Raw genomic sequence first — 21022 nt, forward strand, 5'->3', positions numbered from 1 at the left:
AGAGAAAAGTTAAACAAAATAGACCAAAAAAACCCAACTCTTCTTTGAACGGATTAGCAGGTATTTGCTGTTTTGCTCCTTTATGCTTTAATGAATTTATCTTTCTGTGGCTTCAAGAAGAAAAATGTTAAGTCAGTGAATACTGTATAGGTTGAGCATCCTTACCTAAAATGCTTTGGATCAGAAGTGTTTTGGGCTTTTTTGGAATATTTGCATTCTACTTACCAGTTGATCATTTCTAATCTGAAAATCTGAAATGCTCTAATGAGCATTTCCTTTGAACAGCATGTTGACACTCAAAAACTTTTGGACCTTGGAGCATTTTGGATTTCAGATTTTCAGAATAAGGGTACTCCACCAGTATCCTTTTATTTATCTATGATTTAATATAGCCCTTCTTTCTTCAGAATTACTGAGTGACTCATTCCTGTAATGCTGCTGAATTTTTATTCATTTACTACCTTAACAATAATATTTAACATTTATTGATCACTAATGTGCCCAGGCACTATGGTAGATGCCTCATCATTATACTTTTAAGTCTTATAGTGGCACACAGGCAGGTTTTATTATATCCTCATTTTACAAGTGAGATAAATAAAACGTCTTAGAGACTCAGAGAGGTTGTGTTTTGTCCATGTCCACATATCTTCTAAGCACATTAGCCTATTTAAAGCCAGACCTCTCCAAAAGCCCAGTTTTTTCAGTTCCCTCAGTTTGCCATTGAGGAAACAGGAAAATCAGACTCACTGTCATCAGTTGCCTCACACATACTCTTGAATTGCTTTTGAGTGGGAACAGAAATACCATTATGTGTGTTCCTCTACATCTAGTCCTAGACATTAATTTGCCTTGTTTCTTTTAAGTTAGTGACCATCTCTGTTGAAGTCTTTAAATCCATTAAAAGTGAATGGAACCTTAGGAGAGTTTTAGGCTGGAGAGGAAGCTCTTCTCTTCATTTTGGGCTTCGATTGTCCAGAAGTAAAGAAAAGGGATGAGATATTATTTGAGATAACTCCTTCAAGAACCAGAACTCAGCAAAGCGTTTACACCAGTTTGATGGAAGTATTTCTAAACTATATTATGAAATTAGCCAGGTATGGTGGCACATGTCTGTAGTCCTAGCTACTTGGGAGGCTGAGGCGGGAGAATTGCTTGAACCTAGGAGTCTGAGTACGCAGTGAGCCATGATGGTGCCACTGCACTCTAGCCTGGGTGACAAAGTGAGACCCTGTCTCTAAAATACATTTATTTTATTCTAAAATAATTCTAGGCTGGGTGCAGTGGCTCATGCCTATAATCCCAGCACTTTAGGAGGCCGAGGTGGGCAGATCACAAGGTCAGGAGATCAAGAACATGTTGGCCAAATCCATCTCTACTAAAAATACAAAAATTAGCTGGGCATGGTGGCACATGCCTGTAGTCCCAGCTACTCTGGAGGCTGAGGCAGGAGAATCGCTTGAACCCGGGAGGCCAGGGGTTGCAGTGAGCCGAGATCGCGCCACTGCACTCCAGCCTGGGTGACAAGAGCAAAACTCCATCTCAATAAATAATTAAAATAAAATAATTCTAAATACATTTGGCTCATCATATTGTTACATTGATGATCTTAAAGTTGATTGAGATGTAGCTGAAACTGGCTTCCACAAAGTACTCTCATGTGGTTCTGAATTTTGAGGTCATCTTTCTCTGTATCAAGTTTTTTAGATGTCCTTTCTCAGAGTAAATCAAGTTTGAGTAAGACCTGCAGAGATCTCTTGTGAGCACATATATTGAGTTTTAGTGCATAAGCTTTTTCACTGGGTAGATGAAACTGTCAGATAAGTGGCATTATGTCTAACATATAAAGTATTTCCCCATTTTTAAACAGAGAAGATACAGAAAATGAAAATGAAAATTTGGTACTACAGCACAAAGGTCCAGCTTGCAGAATTAATTGACTGTCTAGACAAAAATTATTGGGAAGCAGAACTCTGCAAAATTCTGGAAGAAATGCATGAAGAAATCCACCGACACATGGACATAACTGAAGACCTGACCGATAAGGCTCAGGGCAGTAACAAATCCTTTCTGGTGACAGGTAATGGTGAGAGGGTCATTTTCTCATTTTATTTTTGTTAAGTCTGAGCTAAACTGTTGGTATGAAATCACTGCAAAATTTGAAAATAGATTAAAAAAAAATTTTTTTTTTTTTTGAGATGGAGTCTCGCTCTGTCGCCCAGGCTGGAGTGCAGTGGCACAATCTTGGCTCACTGCAACCTCCACCTCCCAGGTTCACGCCATTCTCCTGCCTCAGCCTCCTGAGAAGCTGGGACTACAGGCGCCCACTGCCACCACGCCCGGCTAAATTTTTGTATTTTTAGTAGAGATGGGGTTTCACCGTGTTAGCCAGGATGGTCTCGATCTCCTGACCTTGTGATCCATCCGCCTTGGCCTCCCAAAGTGCTGGAATTACAGGCTTGAGCCACCGTGTCCGGCCAAAAATAGATTAAAATTTTCAAGTACAGTCATGCATTGCTTAATGATGGGGATACATTCTGAAAAATGTGTCATTTGGCGATGTCCCGATTGTGTGAACATCATAGAGTACACTTATACAAACCTAGATGGTACGGTTTCCTACACACCTAGGTTATACGGCATAGCCTATTGCTGCTAGGCTGCAAACCTGCACATCATGTGACTGTACTGAATCCCGTGATCAGCTGTAGCACAACGGTAGGTATTTGTGTATCTAACCATATCTAAACATTTAAAAAGGTACTACATAAAATCTTATGGGATCACCGTCATGTATGTGGTTCCTCGTGGACTGAAACATTGTGCAGTGTATGACTGTGTGTATATTTTACTTTAGTTCTCCGTATTTCATTTTCCCAAGAGAACCTTGTTCATTCCCACATAAATTAGGGATGCTATACATTTTAGTGTTTTATTTCTGCCTTGGGTCATTACTAATATTCCCCAAAATGTTAGTTTAATTCAAGTATCTTATTAAACTTTTTTGGCATTCCAGCTTTTCAGAAATATTTTTTGAACTTTTTGCTTTTAAAAAATAAAACTTTAAAATTTTAGAATAGCTTTAGATTTATATAAAAGTTACAAAGATAGTAGAGGGTTTCCGTATATCCTGTACTTGGTTACCTGTTATTAACGTCTTAGATTAGTGTGGGATATTTGTTACAACTAATGGGCCAGTGTTGACACACTGTTATTAACTCAAGTCCATACTTTACTCAGATTTCCTTTGTTTTTACCTGACGTCCTTTTTCTGCCTCATGATCCTATACCACATGATAGTCATCGTGTTTTCCTCTAGACTGTCGGTTTCTCAGACTTTCCTTGTTTTTGATGGCCTTGACAGTTTGGAGGAGTACTGGTTAGGTATGCTGTAGAAAGCCCTCCTTATGGGTTTTTCTCATGGTTAGCCTAGGTTTTTGCATTTTGGGGAGGAAGACCACAGAAGTGATGTGCAGTTCTCGTCTTAGCAAGAGTGCATGCTGTCGTCATGACTTATCACTGATGATGTTAACCTTGGTCCTCTGGGTGAGGCAGTGTTTGTCAGGTTTCCCTACATCCTCCCCCATCTCCTCAAACCCCCAATACTGTAAGTCACTGTAAACAGCCACACTTAGTGGGTGGGGAGTTATGTTCTACCTTCCTGAAGGGGTGATATCTACATAAATTATTTGGAAGTTTTCTGCACAGATTTGTTTATTCATTTATTTTTTCAGACATTTATTTCTGAGTATAGATTTGTGGATATTTTATACTCATTGGGTTATAACTGGTTATTTATTAGGTTATAATTCAATGTCACCTTATTTGTCACTCAACTCTGCTTTTCTTTTCATTTTTTTTAGGTTTTAAAAACATACATACCTTAAAAGTTTAAATAGTATAAAAAAGTATGCTGTGAAAAATGAATCTCTCTCCATTACTCTGAACTATAAATTTTTAAATATTTATGTAATACCATAAATGACATATTAGTTGTAACTGCTGAAAGCAGGATTTCACATTAAGATTTTCCTAATTTCTTATTAGCTCTGACTCATTTGAGGCTGACATCTTACTATGCTATCTAAATCAAAATTTTAATGTACATGTTAACAATGCATAATAACAAAAAAACCCCAAAACAGAATACAGCTTTTATATTATTGAACTTTATGTACAAAATCATTTGATTTCAAATAAACATTTAATGTAAAAACAAATGTTCTTTTAAACTGAATTTTTTTTACATCTACTGTACCATTCAAATGCTTTATCATCTTACAGGATTTCTTCAAAATCTGTTATCAAGGGTACATATAGAAAAGCACTTTTTTTATAAATAGAAACAAAGGGATTTTTTCAGCTTTTACGATGACATAAAAAGTTTACTCAACAGAAGTAATTTTATTACTATTTGGGGTGGGAATCACCAACTTTTTGTGCAAACAATGCTAGCCTTCTTTTAAGCATTAAGAGCATAACTGCTTAAGAAATGACATAAGCAATAATTCTACACCTACATCTCCCCTAAAATAATCTTTTTTTTTTTTTTTTTTTACATATGTGCACAGCTTTAGCAAATTAAAGCCCGAGATAAACGCTCGAGATCTACTATCCAGAGGCAAAAATCAGAGTTTACTAGAACTCATCATTTGGAGAGCTTACCAATCAAGGAATCTGTAATGAAAGCTGCAGTTTCCCTCTTTCCTATTTTTTTTTAAACACAAAAATCAATGACTAAGAACTTAATACTGGATGACAAATCACATCCACACTATTCGTTAAATAGCCTCACAGTTAAACACATCTTAAAGACCAGTCAAATCAGTATTTACATTTTATAAATTTCTGAAGACACCATTAGAAAGCTTATATATCCCTTCATTAAACAAAATAGGGAACTGCATCTGATGGTGGTGGAATGAAAATTTAAAATTAAAAATACCTGTATTTACAGCAGCATTGATCCTTTATAAATAAAGAATATGAAAATGCAATATCTTTAAGGATAATAAAAAATTGAGGTGATGTTACTCAACCACAGTGCTCGGAGTTGGAATAAAAACCTATTGGTGCTTGTTAATGTGCCAGTAGTGAATCCACTTTCTGTTGGAGAAAATCCAACTGCAAATATGTGCGTGAAACACATATAACACAGGGCAAAATTGCTCAAAATGATTCAAGTCAGCTTATCTGTATTGGATATTCATGAAACACATTACAAAGACATCCTTGCAAACAAATAAAAGGCATAACAGTTTTCTGGTTGACTTTTTAAGAACACTTCTCCCCTTATAAGTGACATCTTAAAATCTCAAATGCGTTCTTCCCTTGGTTTGCAATCCTAATTTAAAGATATGAACACCTTAATTGTCCATGTGATTATCTAATTAAAAAAGAAAAACAAAACAAGCAAAATGTTCAAGTTAAAAAAAAAAAACATACCGGGTGAGCAATGCACTAAAATTATCCACATGAAAACAAATGGTCTGTAATCTTATAAACCAACATAGCATTTCACTGTCAACAATGTGAAAATTTAATATCTTCTCAAACAGGCATAAGATGAAGAAGTGCTATTTTTTAATTGTAAAATGAACTTATGTAATGTAAAAATATCTTACATTATAATTTTTCATTCCGAATTGACAAATGATTTCAAAAACAAGGATCAAAGTTTGACTGCAAATAGTAATGCAATATAATTTCATAAAAATCCTTCAATTTCTATTTTTTTCCTTTTCTGTAGTTGATATATGAAGACCACTTCAATTTCTAAAAAAGGGAACCATTCCAATTTTCCCTCCCCAAGAAAATGTCTCACAATTACAAAGTAGAAAAACAGCAGGTCATAAATGCAAAAAAATTCTAATTTATATATGAAATAATTTCTAGATCAATTCAACATATTTGATGACATTTGTTGAGTTTAAAAATACTTTGAAATATTGCTTTTCATGCTTAAAGTACAGAATGTTTTAATGACATCAATAAAAGTGATATACATGTAATGCTGCATAATGAAGTGAAGTAGAACCCTGATACAAATATCCTTGTTGAAATCATTTACTTCATCTAACAGTGCCTGTTTGGAACATATGATTAAAAACAAAAACATAATTCTTAGAGGATGAATTCCCTAAAATGTAATTTCAGTGTTTGTCCATAACATGGGGTTAGAGCTTTTCAGAGTTTTTGTTTTTTGCTCTGTTTTGAAACCCCTGAGACACTATCTGTTTCCAAAGCTTTCTCTTTTGAGTTAATTTCACTAAATCCATTTGCTGTCCCATTTTGTTCTTCAGTTATTTCTTCGTTTGCAGGGGAAGCAGATTCCCCCTTTTCTAATTTTTGCTGCATTTCACGGAGCTTGGTAACAGCTTTATCTATTGACATTATGCTAATAAGATTAAAGTCATGCATGCTGACTAGATGAAGCATGAAGTTTCGACATAAATTCTTCTTAATTATTTTCTGTCCATAATTTTCTACAAACAGCATACAGGCATGATTCATTTGATTGTCAGCAATAAACCTATTTAATAAAAACAGAATATGAATAGCAATACAAAGCATTTTTGTCAAATGCAACAGTGATAACCATTATAATAAGACTATATCCAATTCCAGTAAAATAAAAGATGATTAAAGAAGCAGTAAAACTATAGAGAAACTGAAATTCAATCATCTGAATGAGCTTACCATTTTAAAAATTTCAAGAGATTTAATCTAACTTAAGCTTAAACAGGTGCCATTAGAACAGCAGATATAATTTCTGTTCTTCAATTACATAAGCAGTCTTAAAAGCATAAAATATATGGGCCAGGTAACTACGCCTGTAATTCTAGCACTTTGGGAGGCCGAGGTGGGTGGATCGCAAGATCAGGAGATCAAGACCATCCTGGCTAACACTGTGAAACCCCGTCTCTACTAAAAATGCAAAAAATCAGCTGGGTGTGGTGGCGGGTGCCTGTAGTCCCAGCTGCTCCGGAGGCTGAGGCAGGAGAATGGTGTGAACCTGGGAGGCGGAGCTTGCAGTGAGTCGAGATCACACCACTGCACTCCAGCCTGGACGACAGAGAGAGACTCCGTCTCAAAAAAAAAAAAAAAAAATTTAGTAGAGACAAGGTCTCACTATGTTGCCCAGGTTGGTCTTGAATTCCTCGACTCAAGTGATCCTCCTGCCTTGGCATCCTAAAGTGCCAGCATTGTAAGTGTGAGCCACCACACCAAGCCGGGAACATACTTTTAGCCACAAAGGAATAAGAAACAAAAATTGTTCTCCTTTCACCTCTATGAAATGGTAAACAAATCCAAAAAGCCACGTTTTATTCTGAAAAATTAACCAATGGTTAAAAATTGTGGTAATAACTGTGGTAATTTTCAGGATTTCCAGACATGTAACACGTGGCACTAAAAGGCATGAAAATTGGGTCATTAAATGAACCTACAGCTCTGTCTTGCCTTCTGCTGCTCCCTGGTCGTGGGTCCCACCAAGGTGGCTTTTTTTTTTTTTTTTTTGGAGATAGGGTCTCACTCTGTTGCCCAGGCTGGAGTGCAGTGGTGCAATCTTGGCTCACTGCAATTTCCATTTCCCAGGTTCTTCAAGTGATTCTAATGCCTCAGCCTCCTGAGTAACTGGGATTACAGGTGTGTGACACTGCACCCGGCTAAGTTTTGTACGTTTAGTGGAGACAGGGTTTCACCATGTTGGCCAGGCTGCTCTCTAACTTCTGACCTCAAGTGATCCACCCACCTTGGCCTCCCAAAGTACTGGGATTACAGGCATGAGCCACTGTGCCCAGCTCTATAAAATGTTTTGAGTGTGAACGAGTCAACCCTGATAGAGTTTGCAAGCATGGGAGAAACACTACTACGAGAGTTAGGATGGGCACCAGTGATTTCTGAGGAGGGTCTATGATGATGACACCCTTTCCTACGGACACCAGGGTTGCAGCAGCCTGTTTCCTCTTGAAAGCTGACAGAATCAACAACCCTGATAAATTATGCTGCGATGACTCACATCTCTGCAACAAGTTCTAAAGGCAAGGCCCGGTTTTTGCCCTGATTTTATTAATACTAATGAATATAATATTAATTCATTGTTATAAATAATACCAAAAGGAACATCTTTGTACCTAAAAAAACCTGCCAAACCAAAAAACATTGGACTAGAATAAAATTTGGGACAAATATACATTAATGGAATTTTAAATAAGATTCTAACACACGCAAGATTTCTAGAATGTGAAACAGCAAAAGACCATAAAGAATAATAAAATATTTAAATTAATTTAGAAATACCCTACCCATGCTTCATGACATGGAGATTCCAGAGTTTCATCACTTCTTTCTCTCCTTCATTAACATCAGAAAACTCTTCAATTTGCTGGGAAAAAGAAAGAAAAACACCTATTAAACACATATTTTAAGAAAAACTTGTGAGAATGTCAAAAACAGAATGTTTTGGAACTAAAAATACAACATATTTATACAGCAAAGTGGCAACATTTCTTAAAATTAACTTCTATTTAAGTAGCCATTTAATTTAATTTAATTAATTTATTTATTTAGAGACAGAGTCTTGCTCTTATCGCCCAGGCTGAAGTACAGTGGCACGATCTCAGTTCACTGAAACCTTGACCTCCCGGGTTCAAGCAATTCTCCTGTCTCAGCCTCCCGAGTAGCTGGGATCACAAGCACGCTCTACCATGCCCAGCTAACTCTTGTATTTTCTTTTAGTAGAGATGGGGTTTTGCCATGTTGGCCAGGCTGGTCTCAAACTCCTGACCTCAGGTGATCAGCCCAACTCGCCCTACCAAAGTGTTGGGATTACAGGTGTGAGCCAGCACACCTGCCGTCATTTAAAAAGGGAAAGCCTAAATTACGATTACCTATAAATATAGAAATGAAAACACACAATACAAATTTACTTGAAGAAAATCCATATTCCCTTTAACTTGGTAACTTTTTGGTTTGTTTTGATACAGGGTCTCCCTCTGTCACCCAGGCTGGAGTGCAGTGGTGCAATCTTGGCTCACTGCAACCTCCATCTCCTGGGGTTAAGCGACTCTCCTGCCTCAGCCAACTGAATAGCTGGGACTACAAGTGCATGCCACCATGCCTGGCTAATTTTTTGTATTTTTAGTAGAGACCGGGTTTCACCACGCTGTCCAGACTGGTCTTGAACTCCTGAACTCAGGCAATGTGCCTGCCTCGCAAAGTGCTAGGATTACAGGTGTGAGCGACCGCCACCAGCCTAACTTGGTTAACTTTTAAAGTGACATAATTTTAAAACCTGTAAATTTCCGGATTCCTTTTTTTTTTAAAAAAAGTTCCTTAACACTAAAAGTCTAGTTCATAGTAAGCAATTTTCAAAACAAAATAATATTCCAAGATAATTGCCAATAAAGATAATAATAATTACTGTAATGGTTTTTTCTCTTAGCCATTCAGGATCCTTTTCATCTTCACTATCTACTTCCATTTCTTGTGGACGGAGAGGTAAGCAGGTATCACTATGGAAATACAGACGATTGTGGCCACTACTATATGTTCTTTGCTGTTCTACTTCCCCATCTTCAGATTCAAGAAATTCAGACATGCTTGCTTTTGTTCGTTTTGGCCTAATGAAAAGAAATAAATGTTGATTTATGGCCTCTACATGTATACCATCTAACCTCACGACTAGGAGTTGAGATCTGTGATAATCTGCAACATCACCATTTTATAAAACTAACCATAAAACAATAGTATTAGAGGCACACCCCCACTAGTTATTTTCTTTCGGTACATAATGTAAATCAAACCTATTACATATTAATTCAAACACAAACTGTCTTTCTGGGTGTGAAAAGTTACAGTTAAAAAGGAGGAAAAAGAAATGAAGTGCTAGTTAGGGCACATTCAGATAGGAATATGCATATAAAATCCTACATGTCAAAACTGTGTATTCTAACTCATGTATATTCACAAAGCAGAAAAGCCGTAACACTGGTTACATATGCATACACCTGCCTTAAAATTTTTTTCAGTTTTACCAAGATTAAAAATTCCCTCTTTGTAATTTTTTTATTACTATTATTATTATTTGAGACGAAGTTTCGCTCTTGTTGCCCAGGCCGGAGTGCAATGGCACAACCTCGGTTCACTGCAACCTCGACCTCCCAGGTTCAACCAATTATCCAGAAACTTCTGACAGAATTCTTTAATCCCAAACCACTGCAGCAGTAGTGACATTAACATCATTAAAACTTAAGTATAAAGTTCAAAGGAAAAGTGAGAAAACTTCTCTGTAGAAATAGGAGCTATCAAGTGTTATAAAGTAGTTAACAACCCCATAGACACCTAATACTGAAAAATAATAATTTCCATCTAATTAACTAGTAGCTTCATCTGGCTCCTTTGTTCCTCCAACATCAGTAAAAATCAGAGCTTAAACTTTTGTTATATGCCCTTTTTACCTACCTGCACACAAGAATATGTGTGATAGGTGTTCTCTTAACTGGTCCGTTGCGACTAAAAGCAAATCCAGGTTGGCGATGAATATCCTGAGGATTTCCTGCATAGGAGCCATCATAACACTCATTGATAGAAACATCTATCCTAGCACCTTTTGGATGATACTGCAACAAAAATGTCAAAAAAAAAAATATTAAGTATCCTATCCTAAATATCCCTCCAATTTAATTAAAGAATTTGTGGGCTCTTAATATTTAGAAAACTAAAATAGGCCAGGCACACTAGCATGGTAAACAGGCAGTCAGAAGACCTGGGGTCAACAAAATGTGTTAAAATCTTAACTATGTCATTTATTGCTTGGTGACTTTGTACAAATTATTTCTTGGTTGAGCAAGAATAAGAAAATTATCATTTAATTCAAAGAGTTGGTTGAGGATTTTGTGAGTCAATTAGAGACACTACACAAACATTAATTATAATTCCAAATATATGTCAACTCTGAATCATTCACTGTAATCCATATATACGGCAATCTATCAAATACAGAAATTTGTTATTTTTATACAAAGTACAATTTTTGAAAGTCATGCTATCTTGTACTTAATGCATATTTTTTCCCTTTTTTAATTTAAAAAATTTTTGTGGGTACATAGATGTATATATTTATGGGGTACAAGAGATTTCTTAACACAAATTGAGAAAATATGAAAAATTACTCACAACATAGTTGAAGATAAATCTGCTATGGCAGAGTTTAAGATGCTTGAGTAAACTATAAAGTTTGCGGCAGTTCAGAGTACACCAAGGGCAATGCAGGTCATCTCTTGCTTCAGTTTGTTGCCTTGTATTGTTGTTATAGAGAAACTAAAAACAATTAAAAAAAAAAAAGCAAATCTCCAATTTACGCATAACAAGATATTTTGTTTAAATATCACTTCTAAAAATAGTTTAAAAAATTTAAGCGGAAAATCAAATTAGAGATATTCTCTTTAATTAAATATGCCCAGTGACGCGAGGTCACTCACGCCTGTTAATCCCAGCATTTTGGGAGGCCAAGGCAGACACTGTCAAATGTATCGCTTGGAGCTCAAGACACGCCTGGGCAACATGGTAAAACCTCGTCTCCACAAAAACTACAAAAATTAGCCAGGAGTGGTGGCATGTGCTTGTAATTAGTTACTCGTGAGGCTGAGGCGTGAGAATCTGGTTGAACCCAGGAGGCAGAGGTTGCAGTGAGCCAAGACTGCACCACTGCACTCCAGCCTGGGCAAAAAAGTGAGATCCTGTCTCAAATAAATAAATAAATAAAATAAAAATGAACAAAAAATTTTCATGTTTGACATACAAAAAACAAATACATTTCATAATTACTTTAAGAAGGGTCAGCTATGTTTACCTGATAAAATATTCTTAATTTTTGTCGGTTTTCATTTGGAGTATCCTTTTCTTTTCTTGTTTGTAGATCTGTAGTCAATGATTCTTTAACAGCTGAAAACATACACTTTTATATTCAATAAAAACATTGCTTTTGAAAAGCAAAATAACATACCTCACAAAAACTATTAAATATTAAAGGTTTCACAGAATTCTACTTGTGGTGTTTAAATACATTTCTGTTATCTCCCTCAACTGATGATTGCAGGAAAAATACCCATAATTCAGCATCCCTAATCTGATGTTAAGGTCTATTGGCAGGACTTATTTTTTTCCTTAAAAAGCACCTCTGGCCGGGCGCGGTGGCTCACGCCTGTAATCCCAGCACATTGGGAGGCCAAGGCAGGAGGATTACGAGGTCAGGAGTTAGAGACCAGCCTGCCCAACGTGGCAAAACCCCATCTCTAATTAAAAATATAAAAAATTAGCAGGGTGTGGTGGCGGGCACCTGCAATCCCAGCTACTCAGGAGGCGGAAGCAGAATTGCTTGAACCCGGGAGGCGGAGGTTGCAGTGAGCCAAGACCACACCACTGCACTTCCGCCTGGATGACAAGAGCAAAACTCCGTCTCAAAAAACAAAAACAGGGCCGGGCGCGGTGGCTCACACCTGTAATCCCAGCGCTTTGGGAGGCCGAGGCGGGTGGATCACGAGGTCAGGAGATCAAGACCATCCTGGCTAACAAAGTGAAACCCCATCTCTATTAAAAATGCAAAAAAATTAGCTGGGCATGGTGGCGGGCACCTGTAGTCCCAGCTACTCGGGAGGCTGAGGCAGGAGAATGGCGTGAATCTGGGAGGCAGAGCTTGCAGTGAGCTGAGATCGCGCCACTACACTCCAGCCTGGGCGACTGAGGAAGACTCTGTCAAAAAAAGGAAAACAGAAACAAAAACAAAAAACCACCTCCTATGTCCTAAACAATTATAAAAGTAACTCCAAGTAATTATATGTCATTACCATGCTGTTTTAAGCACTCTGAAGTCAGAATGTGTTTTTTTGTTGTTGTTGAGACAGATTCACTTTGGTGACTAGGCTGGTGTGCAGTGGCGCAATCTCAGCTCACTGCAACCTCCACCTCCTGGGTTCAAGCAATTCTCGCGCCTCAGCCTCCTGAGTAGCTGGGATTACAGGCACCCGCCACCACACCTGGCTGATTTTTTGTATTTTAGTAGAGACAGGGTTTCACCATATTGCCCAGGCTGGTCTTGAACTCCTGAGTTCAGGCAATCTGCTCATCTCGGCCTCCAAAAGTGCCAGGATTACAGATATGAGTCACCGTGCCCAGCCCAGAGTGTGGTTTTAATTGGTGTTTGTATTCTCAGATCCCAGGTGTGAGCAGGCACTAAGTGTTGGTTTATCAGAAAGTAAGTTATACTTATTATATTAAAATTATTTCAGGCTGGGCACGGTGGCTCATGTCTGTAATCCCAGCACTTTGGGAGGCCGAGGTGGGCAGACTGCCTGAGGTCAGAAGTTTGAGACCAGCCTGGCTAACATGGTGAAACCCCATCTCTATGAAAAAAAACTAGCCAGGCATGGTGGCACACATCTGTAGTCCCAGCTACTTGGGAAGCTGACGCAGGAGAATTGCTTGAACCCGGGAGGCAGAGGGTGCAGTGAGCTGAGGTTTCGCCACTGCACTCCAGCCTGGGTGACGGAGCAAGACTCCGTCTCCAAAAAAAATAATTATTTCAAATCTAAAAAGATAGTGACAAATGATTCTGGTATATTTCCTTTCAGATATAAGAAGAAAAAAAAGGTATTTATATTTCCTTACATAATTAACAATTAGGTATAATTTGTATAGAACTTTTTCTTAGTTTTGATGCAACCTTTTACCTATTTCACTGGCTTCTGAGTATTCTGAGAAGTGCCCATACTACAGTTTACTTGCAAAACCTTTCCCCTGACACAAGCCATTTCTTATTTTATTTATATTTTTTATAAGCGACAGGGTGTCACTATGTTGCCCAGGCTGGTCTTGAACTCCTGGGCTTCAAGCAATCCACCCACCCTGGTCTCCCAAAGTGCTGGAATTACAGATGTCAGCCACTGCGCCCGGCCCCATTTCTTATATCTCTTTAATCTGACCATTACTGTCACCTGCACACAATGAGTGTACATGAGTGGTCAAGGAGGACAACTTACGCCTTCTGCCTTCTTTAAACAGGCAGATAAAGACACATGAGTGCTCTCTCAGGTCAAGGACAATGTACCTACTGGACAGACACAAAAATGACAGAACTTGGCCAGGCGCAATGGCTCAAGCCTGTAGTCCCAGTACTTTGGGATGCTAAGGTAGGTAGATTGCTTGAGCTCAGGAGTTTGAGACCAGCATAGGTGATGGCAAAATCCCATCTCTACCGAAAAATACAAAAATTAACAGGGCGTGGTGGCACGAGCCTGTAGTCCCATCTATATGGAGGGCTAAGGTGGGAGGATCGCTTGAGCCTGGGAGGCGGTGGTTTCAGTGAGTGAGATGGCACCACTGCACTCCAGCCAGGGTGAGAGAGAGAAAGCCTGTCTCAAAAAAAAAAAGTAAAATAAAAATGATAGAACACTGCAACTTGGGCCTTAAACTCAGCAGAAAGTTAACTCTATTTGTAAATGTTTTTTCCTCTTAAAAACTGGCTGGGCGCGATGGCTCATGCCTGTAATCCCAGTACTTTGGGAGGCCGAGATGGGTGGATCTCCTGAGATCAGTAGTTTGAGACAAGCCTGGCCAACATGATGAAACCCTGTCTCTACTAAAAATACAAAAATTAGCCAGGCATGGTGGTGTGTGCCTGTAATCTCAGCTACTCAGGAGGCTGAGGCAGGAGAATTGCTTCAAACCGGGAGGCGGAGGTTGTGCTGAGCCGAGATCACGTCACTGCACTGCAGCCTGGGCGCGGTGGCTCACACCTATAATTCCCAGCACTTTGGGAGGCCCAGGCGAGCAGAGCACGACGTCAGGAGATCGAGACCATCCTGGCTAACACGGTGAAACCCCATCTCTACTAAAAATACAAAAAAAATTAGTCTGGGCCTGGTGGGTCACGCCTGTAATCTCAGCACTTTGGGAGGCCGAGGCAGGCAGACCATGAGGTCAGGAGATTGAGACTATCCTGGCTAACACGGTGAAACCCCATCTCTACTAAAAATACAAAAAAAAAAAAAAATTAGCCGGGCATGGTGGCCGGCGCCTGTAGTCCCAGCTACTCGGGAGGCTGAGGCAGGAAATTGGCATGAACCCAGGAGGTGGAGCTTGCGGTGAGCTGAGATCGCACCACTGCACTCCAGCCTGGGCGAGACAGCGAGACTCCATCTCAAAAAAGAAAACAACAAACAAAACAAACAGAAAAACTTATATGTGAGTTATAAAAAACATAGTTCCTGGGCTGGGCACAGTGGCTCGTGCCTGTAATCCCAGCACTTTGGGAGGCCAAGGCAGGCGGATCACAAGGTCAGGAGATCGAGACCATCCTGGCTAACAAGGTGAAACCCCGTCTCTACTAAAAATACAAAAAAAAAAAAAATTAGCTGGTCGTGGTGGCAGGCGCCTGTAATCCCAGCTACTCAGGAGGCTGAGGCAGGAGAATGGCATGAACCAGGGAGGCAGAGCTTGCAGTGAGCCGAGATTATGCCACTGCACTCCAGTCTGGGCAACAGAGTGAGACTTCGTCTCAAAAAAAAAAAACAAAAAAAAACAACTTAGTTCCAAAGTTCTTTGTAGTTGTGATTCCAAAATCTTAAAAGCTAATCTGAAAACCAATAGTTTTCTTGTAAGTTTCTGGCAAATTTGTTTAGTGGAAAAACTTGCTCTAACTTAACATGAGGACCCCACTTCAAGATGTTATATATGATATCTATACTATGTACCATATCACGCTTCAATTTTTTTTTTCAATTCAAATTTCTAGGCACCCTTGGCACAAAGGTTCTGGATAAAGAATTTTTACTACTACTTCAACACAAGACTTTACACTTAATATAGGAGAACCCTAATTTACCATGATTCATAACCTACCCAATAAGCCAAATAATATTCTGAAAGACTAATCACATAGAGGCCAGCAGAGGTGGCTCTCACCTGTAATCCCAGCACTTTGAGAGACTGAGGCGGGCAGATCATGAGGTCAGAAGATGGAGACCATCCTGGCTAACATGGTGAAACCTCGTCTCTACTTTTTTAATTTATTGACTTACTTTTATTTATTTTTTTTGAGATGGAGTATTGCTCTGTCTCCCAGGCTGGAGTGCAGTGGTGCAATCTCGGCTGCAACCTCCACCTTCTGGGTTCACGCCATTCTCATGCCTCAGCCTCCCAAGTAGCTGGGACTACAGGTGCCCGCCACCACACCTGGCTAAATTTTTTTGTATTTTTAGTAGGGACGGTGTTTCACCGTGTTAGCCAGGATGATCTCCATCTCCTGACCTTGTGGTCCGCCCGCCTCGGTCTCCCAAATGCTGGGATTACAGGTGTGAGCCACTGCGCTCGGCCAACCCTGTCTCTACTAAAACTACAAAAAATTAGCCAGGTGTGGTGGCATGCGCCTGTAGTCACAGCTACTCGGGAGGCTGAGTCAGGAGAATCGTCTGAACCCACAAGGCAGAGGTTGCAGTGAGCCGAAATCACGCTACTGCACTCCTGCCTGGGCAACAGAGCAAGACTCCATCTCAAAAAAAAAAAAAAAGAAGAATCACATAAAGCAAAACACAAATGAATTAATCTAAAGCACAAGACCTAACTCTGCAAACCATTATTTTATTATTTTGATTGCAATGTTTTCTTACCAATAGTTTGAGTAGGTTTAACTGAACCAGGCTTGTTTTCCTGATGGAGACTCTCTGAATTTCTAGTGGCAAGAGGTTTGGCAATAGGAGCCGTAGATTTATCATTGGTCTCTCCTGTCCAACGAAGAGTGAACTGCAACGTAGGTCCCTGAGAAAATGTTTCGAATGGAGGCAGCCTCTAAAAAATAAAAAACATGCAAAGACTGGAGACTCAGATAATGAATTCAAATAAATTGCAGAAATTAAAAAAAAATTCATTATAAGTCAATGTGGATTTGCCTTAATAGATTTGTCTTGAAAATCCAAATGCTGACTGAGACGGCTAGGCAAACAAAGTAAAAGTATGGACCAGACACTGTAGAACTTGAACTGGAGAGCACAAGCTGTCTAAAAGAGGCGACCACTGATCAGCAACAGGTGAATTGCTGCCATGTGAAAACACTCGTCCAACACAGACAGATTTTCAGATTTTTCCAAATAGGTCAGAAATCAAAGTTTTCATGGGAAAATTTCCCATTTAGGTTGTTGCTAACCAGTTCAAATGTCTTTTTTTTTTTTTGAGATGGAGTTTCACTCTTGTCGCCCAGGCTAGTGTGCAACTTGCATGGTCTCAGCTCACTGCAACCTCCCCCTCCCAGGTTCAAGCAATTCTCCTGTCTCAGCCTCCCAAGTAGCTGGGATTACAGGCACCTGCCGTCACGCCCAGCTAATTTTTTGTGTGTGTGTTTTTAGTAGAGACGGGGTTTCACCATCTTGGCCAGGCTGGTCTTGAACTCCTGACCTCAGGTGATTCGCCTGCCTCGGCCTCCCAAAGTGCTGGGGTTACAGGCATGAGCCACCACGCCTGGCCTTGAAATGTCTTAAAAATAAAATTGTGGTACCCAAAGCCCACCAGCATGCAACCTTTGCTCTTAGGTGACCAATTACTTTTTTTTTTGTAAATTGAACAGCTTTTCAATTAGTAATTTTCTTTGACTTCTCTCAGTTTCACTGACAATGACTGCCAGTGCTTCTCTTCTTTGATTTTACAACACTGAGCTATTGAAAATAGCTAACTTTTAGCCATCTGACCGAATCACTCACCCATCCTCAAGAATTTACCTATTAAGCTGATGATCCCAAATTGGTTCTGCATTCTTATCCTTACACTTGAACTGTAAACTCATATCTCCAATTGTCTCTTGGACATTGCCAGTTGATCTCAATGTCACCTTGAACTAAAACATGTTTAGAAGTGTATCCAGTATCTTTTCTTCTAAAACACTTTCCTTCTCACGTTATTTTTGTTCTTGTCATTATCATTCTACTAGTGACCCTAAGCTAAAAATTTTGGAATTATATTTGACTCCTATCCTGTCGTTTCTCATGCAATTACCAAGTCCTTTTTGAAATGTTTATCATTTCTTCCTTGTCCTTCAAGGATCACAAAACAAAAAAAAACAAAAAAAACCTTTGTATAGATCAGTATTGCCTTACTACTAGAGTATCTCAGTTGTTCTACTTGCTTCTGATTTTTACTTTCCTATTCAAATATAGGAGAGATCAAGTAGTCTTCAATGAGCTTCAATTTATTTTACTGCCACAGAGGCCTAAACTCCTTCTATATCATTATTACAAAGTAATCCTCTTAAAACTATTTAGACTAGAGGACCGGGCGCAATGGCACACGCCTGTAATCCCAGCACTTTGGGAGGCCGAGGAGGGCAGATCGTGAGGTCAGGAGTTCGAGACCATCCTGGACAACATGGTGAAACCCTGTCTCTACTAAAATACAAAAAATTAGCTGGGCATGGTGGCTGGGGCCTGTAATCCCAGCTACTTGGGAGGCTGAGGCAGGAGAATCGCTTGAACTCGAAAGGCAGAGGTTGCAGTGAGCCGAAATTGCACCATTGCACTCCAGCCTGGAGACAGAGCAAGACTCCATCTCAAAAAACAAAACAAAACAAAACAAAAAACTACTTAAGACTAGAATGTAGTAAAAGTGTGTTCAGAGACTAGTTTGGACACAGCAGTCCACAGGAATTTATCTTATAAAATACTTGATACAGGTTCAAGTATAATCACTATTAACATTTTTGACAAGATTAAAAAAAATCAAATAACCCAATTATCTATTAGACCAGCACTGGTTTAGTCAATTAAGGAACCCAAACAAAACAAAACAAAACAAAAAATTTCAGAACTTTTAAAAAGAAGTAAATCTATATGCTCTGACTTAAAAGGATGCCCATTTTACAGGGTTAAGAGCTTCCAGATAGGCCGGGCACAGTAGCTCACACCTGTAATCCCAGCACTTTGGGATGCCGAAGTGGGTGGAAAACCTTAGGTCAGGAGTTTGAGACCAGCCAAGACAACATGGTGAAACCCCCAGGCGTGGTGGCGCATGCCAGTAATCTCAACTATTCAGGAGGCTGAGGCAAGAGAATTGCTTGAACCCAGGAGGCAGAGGTTGCAGTGAACTGAGACTGCGCCATTGCACTCCACCTCTGGGTGACAGAGCGAGACTCCATCTCAACAGAAACAAACAAAAAAAAGGCCAGGCCGGGCACGGTCGCTCATGCCTGTAATCCCAGTACTTTGGGAGGCCGAGGCGGGCGGATCACAAGGTCAGGAGTTCGAGACCAGCCTGGCCAACATGGTGAAACTCCATCTCTACTAAAAATATGAAAATCAGCTGGGCATGGTGGTGCACACCTGTGATCGCAGCTACTCAGGAGGCTGAGGCTGGAGAATCGCTTGAACCCGGGAGGCGGAGGTTGCAGTGAGCCAAGATCATGCCACTGTACTCCAGCCTGGGTGACAGAGTGAAACTCCATCTCAAAAACAAAACAAACAAAAAAAAACAAAAACAAAACCAACAACAACAAAAACTCTTCATATATATAATCCTTATAGTCTCATGAATAAAAACATACTTTAAAACAAGAAATTTAAAATGAAAAAGATCATAAAGATAAATCCATGCAGAAAACCCAAACAGTATAGATAAAAATTATTTGAAATCTCATCACCTGGAGTTAACCACTATTATAAATTTTACAAACAGGGAAAAAAAAAAAAAAATATATATATATATATATATACAGTTATGTAAAAATTTAATATGGAAATCTTATAAACTATCATCCTTTCTAATAGCTTTTTAGATTTAACATGTTTCTAACGTTTCATTATTTAAAAAATGCTGAGAAAACCTGTCACCTACATCTTTTGTTAACAAGTTACTACATTGTGACAAAAATAAAATATTTGAATTGTTAAAGACTATATATACAATTTTAACTTTATATATATTGCCAGTCTGCCCTATAGTAAGACTGTATCAACCTTTTTTTTTTTTTTTTTTTTTTTTTTTTGAGACAGAGTCTTGCTCTGTTTCCCCGGATAAAGTGAAGTGGCAAAATCTCAGCTCACTGAAACCTCTGCCTCCCAGGTTCAAGTAATACTCCTAAGCCTCCCAAGTACCCAAGTAGCTGGGACTACAAGCATCTGCCACCATGCCTGGTTAATTTTTGTGCTTTTGGTAGAGATGTGGTTTGACATGTTGGCCAGGCTGGTGTCAAACTCATAACCTCAGGTGATCCACCCGCCTTGGCTTCCCAAAGTGCTGGGATTACAGGCATGAGCCACTGAGCCCGGCCCCAACTTACTGTTACATCAAAATATTATTTGAGAGTATATGTGTCCTCACATCCCTAAAACACTAGAAACTGTCAAACTTTTAATCTTTGTCGAACTCTCAAAAGTATCTCGGCATTTGCATGCCTTTGAGTACTAGTAAGGTTGAGTACTGCTTTAAAAGTTTGCTGGCCATCTATATTTGTTTTTTTAAGAACTGCGTGAGAGTCCTTGACACATATTTCTTATTAGACTGCGTATCTTTTTCTTGTTTTATAATTCACAATATTATGTATTCATATTAGCATTTTGTGTTACAGATACTTCCCCCATTCCATAATTTGTTTGTAACTTTAGATATTTTGCAGTATAAAAATGACTAATTTTAACCCGACAATTTTTACTTTATGCTTTCTTACTTTTAAATCATCCTTAGAAAGGTCTTCCTCACTGCAATATATTAACATTCACCTATTTTTTTTTCCATGCTTACGAATGTTCATTTTTACATGTTTATGAGCCTTCCAGAATGTATTAGGTCTAAGATTATTTCCAGATGACTGGAGAAGAGTTGTCACAATTAATGAACTGTTTCTCTTTCTCACATAGCTATACCACCACCTTTATCATGAACTAAATTTCAAATATACATCAAACTATTTCAGGACTATGCCTGAATGATATGCTTGAATGATATGCTTGTCTATTCCTATGCTTATACCATAGGGTTTAAGTTC

General features: G+C 39.0%; 1 protein-coding gene across 4 annotated transcripts in view; it reads right to left on the reverse strand.

Annotated features, from left to right (window-relative positions):
• Positions 1 to 4147: 4147 nt before the first annotated feature.
• SUZ12 (SUZ12 polycomb repressive complex 2 subunit) overlaps positions 4148 to 21022 on the reverse strand; it is a 63966-nt gene continuing 47091 nt past the window's right edge. For 3 of the 4 annotated variants that reach the window (XM_024350664.3, XM_016932050.4, XM_024350667.3), the window contains 7 exons: positions 16668 to 16845; positions 11855 to 11946; positions 11179 to 11322; positions 10465 to 10622; positions 9425 to 9623; positions 8307 to 8386; positions 4148 to 6532 (listed from right to left, as the gene is read on the reverse strand). In XM_024350664.3, the coding sequence (XP_024206432.1) occupies positions 6187 to 6532; positions 8307 to 8386; positions 9425 to 9623; positions 10465 to 10622; positions 11179 to 11322; positions 11855 to 11946; positions 16668 to 16845 (1197 nt within the window). In that variant the 3' untranslated portion in view covers positions 4148 to 6186. The remainder of the gene's footprint in view (positions 6533 to 8306; positions 8387 to 9424; positions 9624 to 10464; positions 10623 to 11178; positions 11323 to 11854; positions 11947 to 16667; positions 16846 to 21022) is intronic. The other variant, XM_024350665.3, reaches the window with a different exon arrangement.

The sequence above is a fragment of the Pan troglodytes genome, chromosome 19 (assembly GCF_028858775.2).
Source record: "Pan troglodytes isolate AG18354 chromosome 19, NHGRI_mPanTro3-v2.0_pri, whole genome shotgun sequence".
Taxonomy (NCBI): Eukaryota; Metazoa; Chordata; class Mammalia; order Primates; family Hominidae; genus Pan; species Pan troglodytes.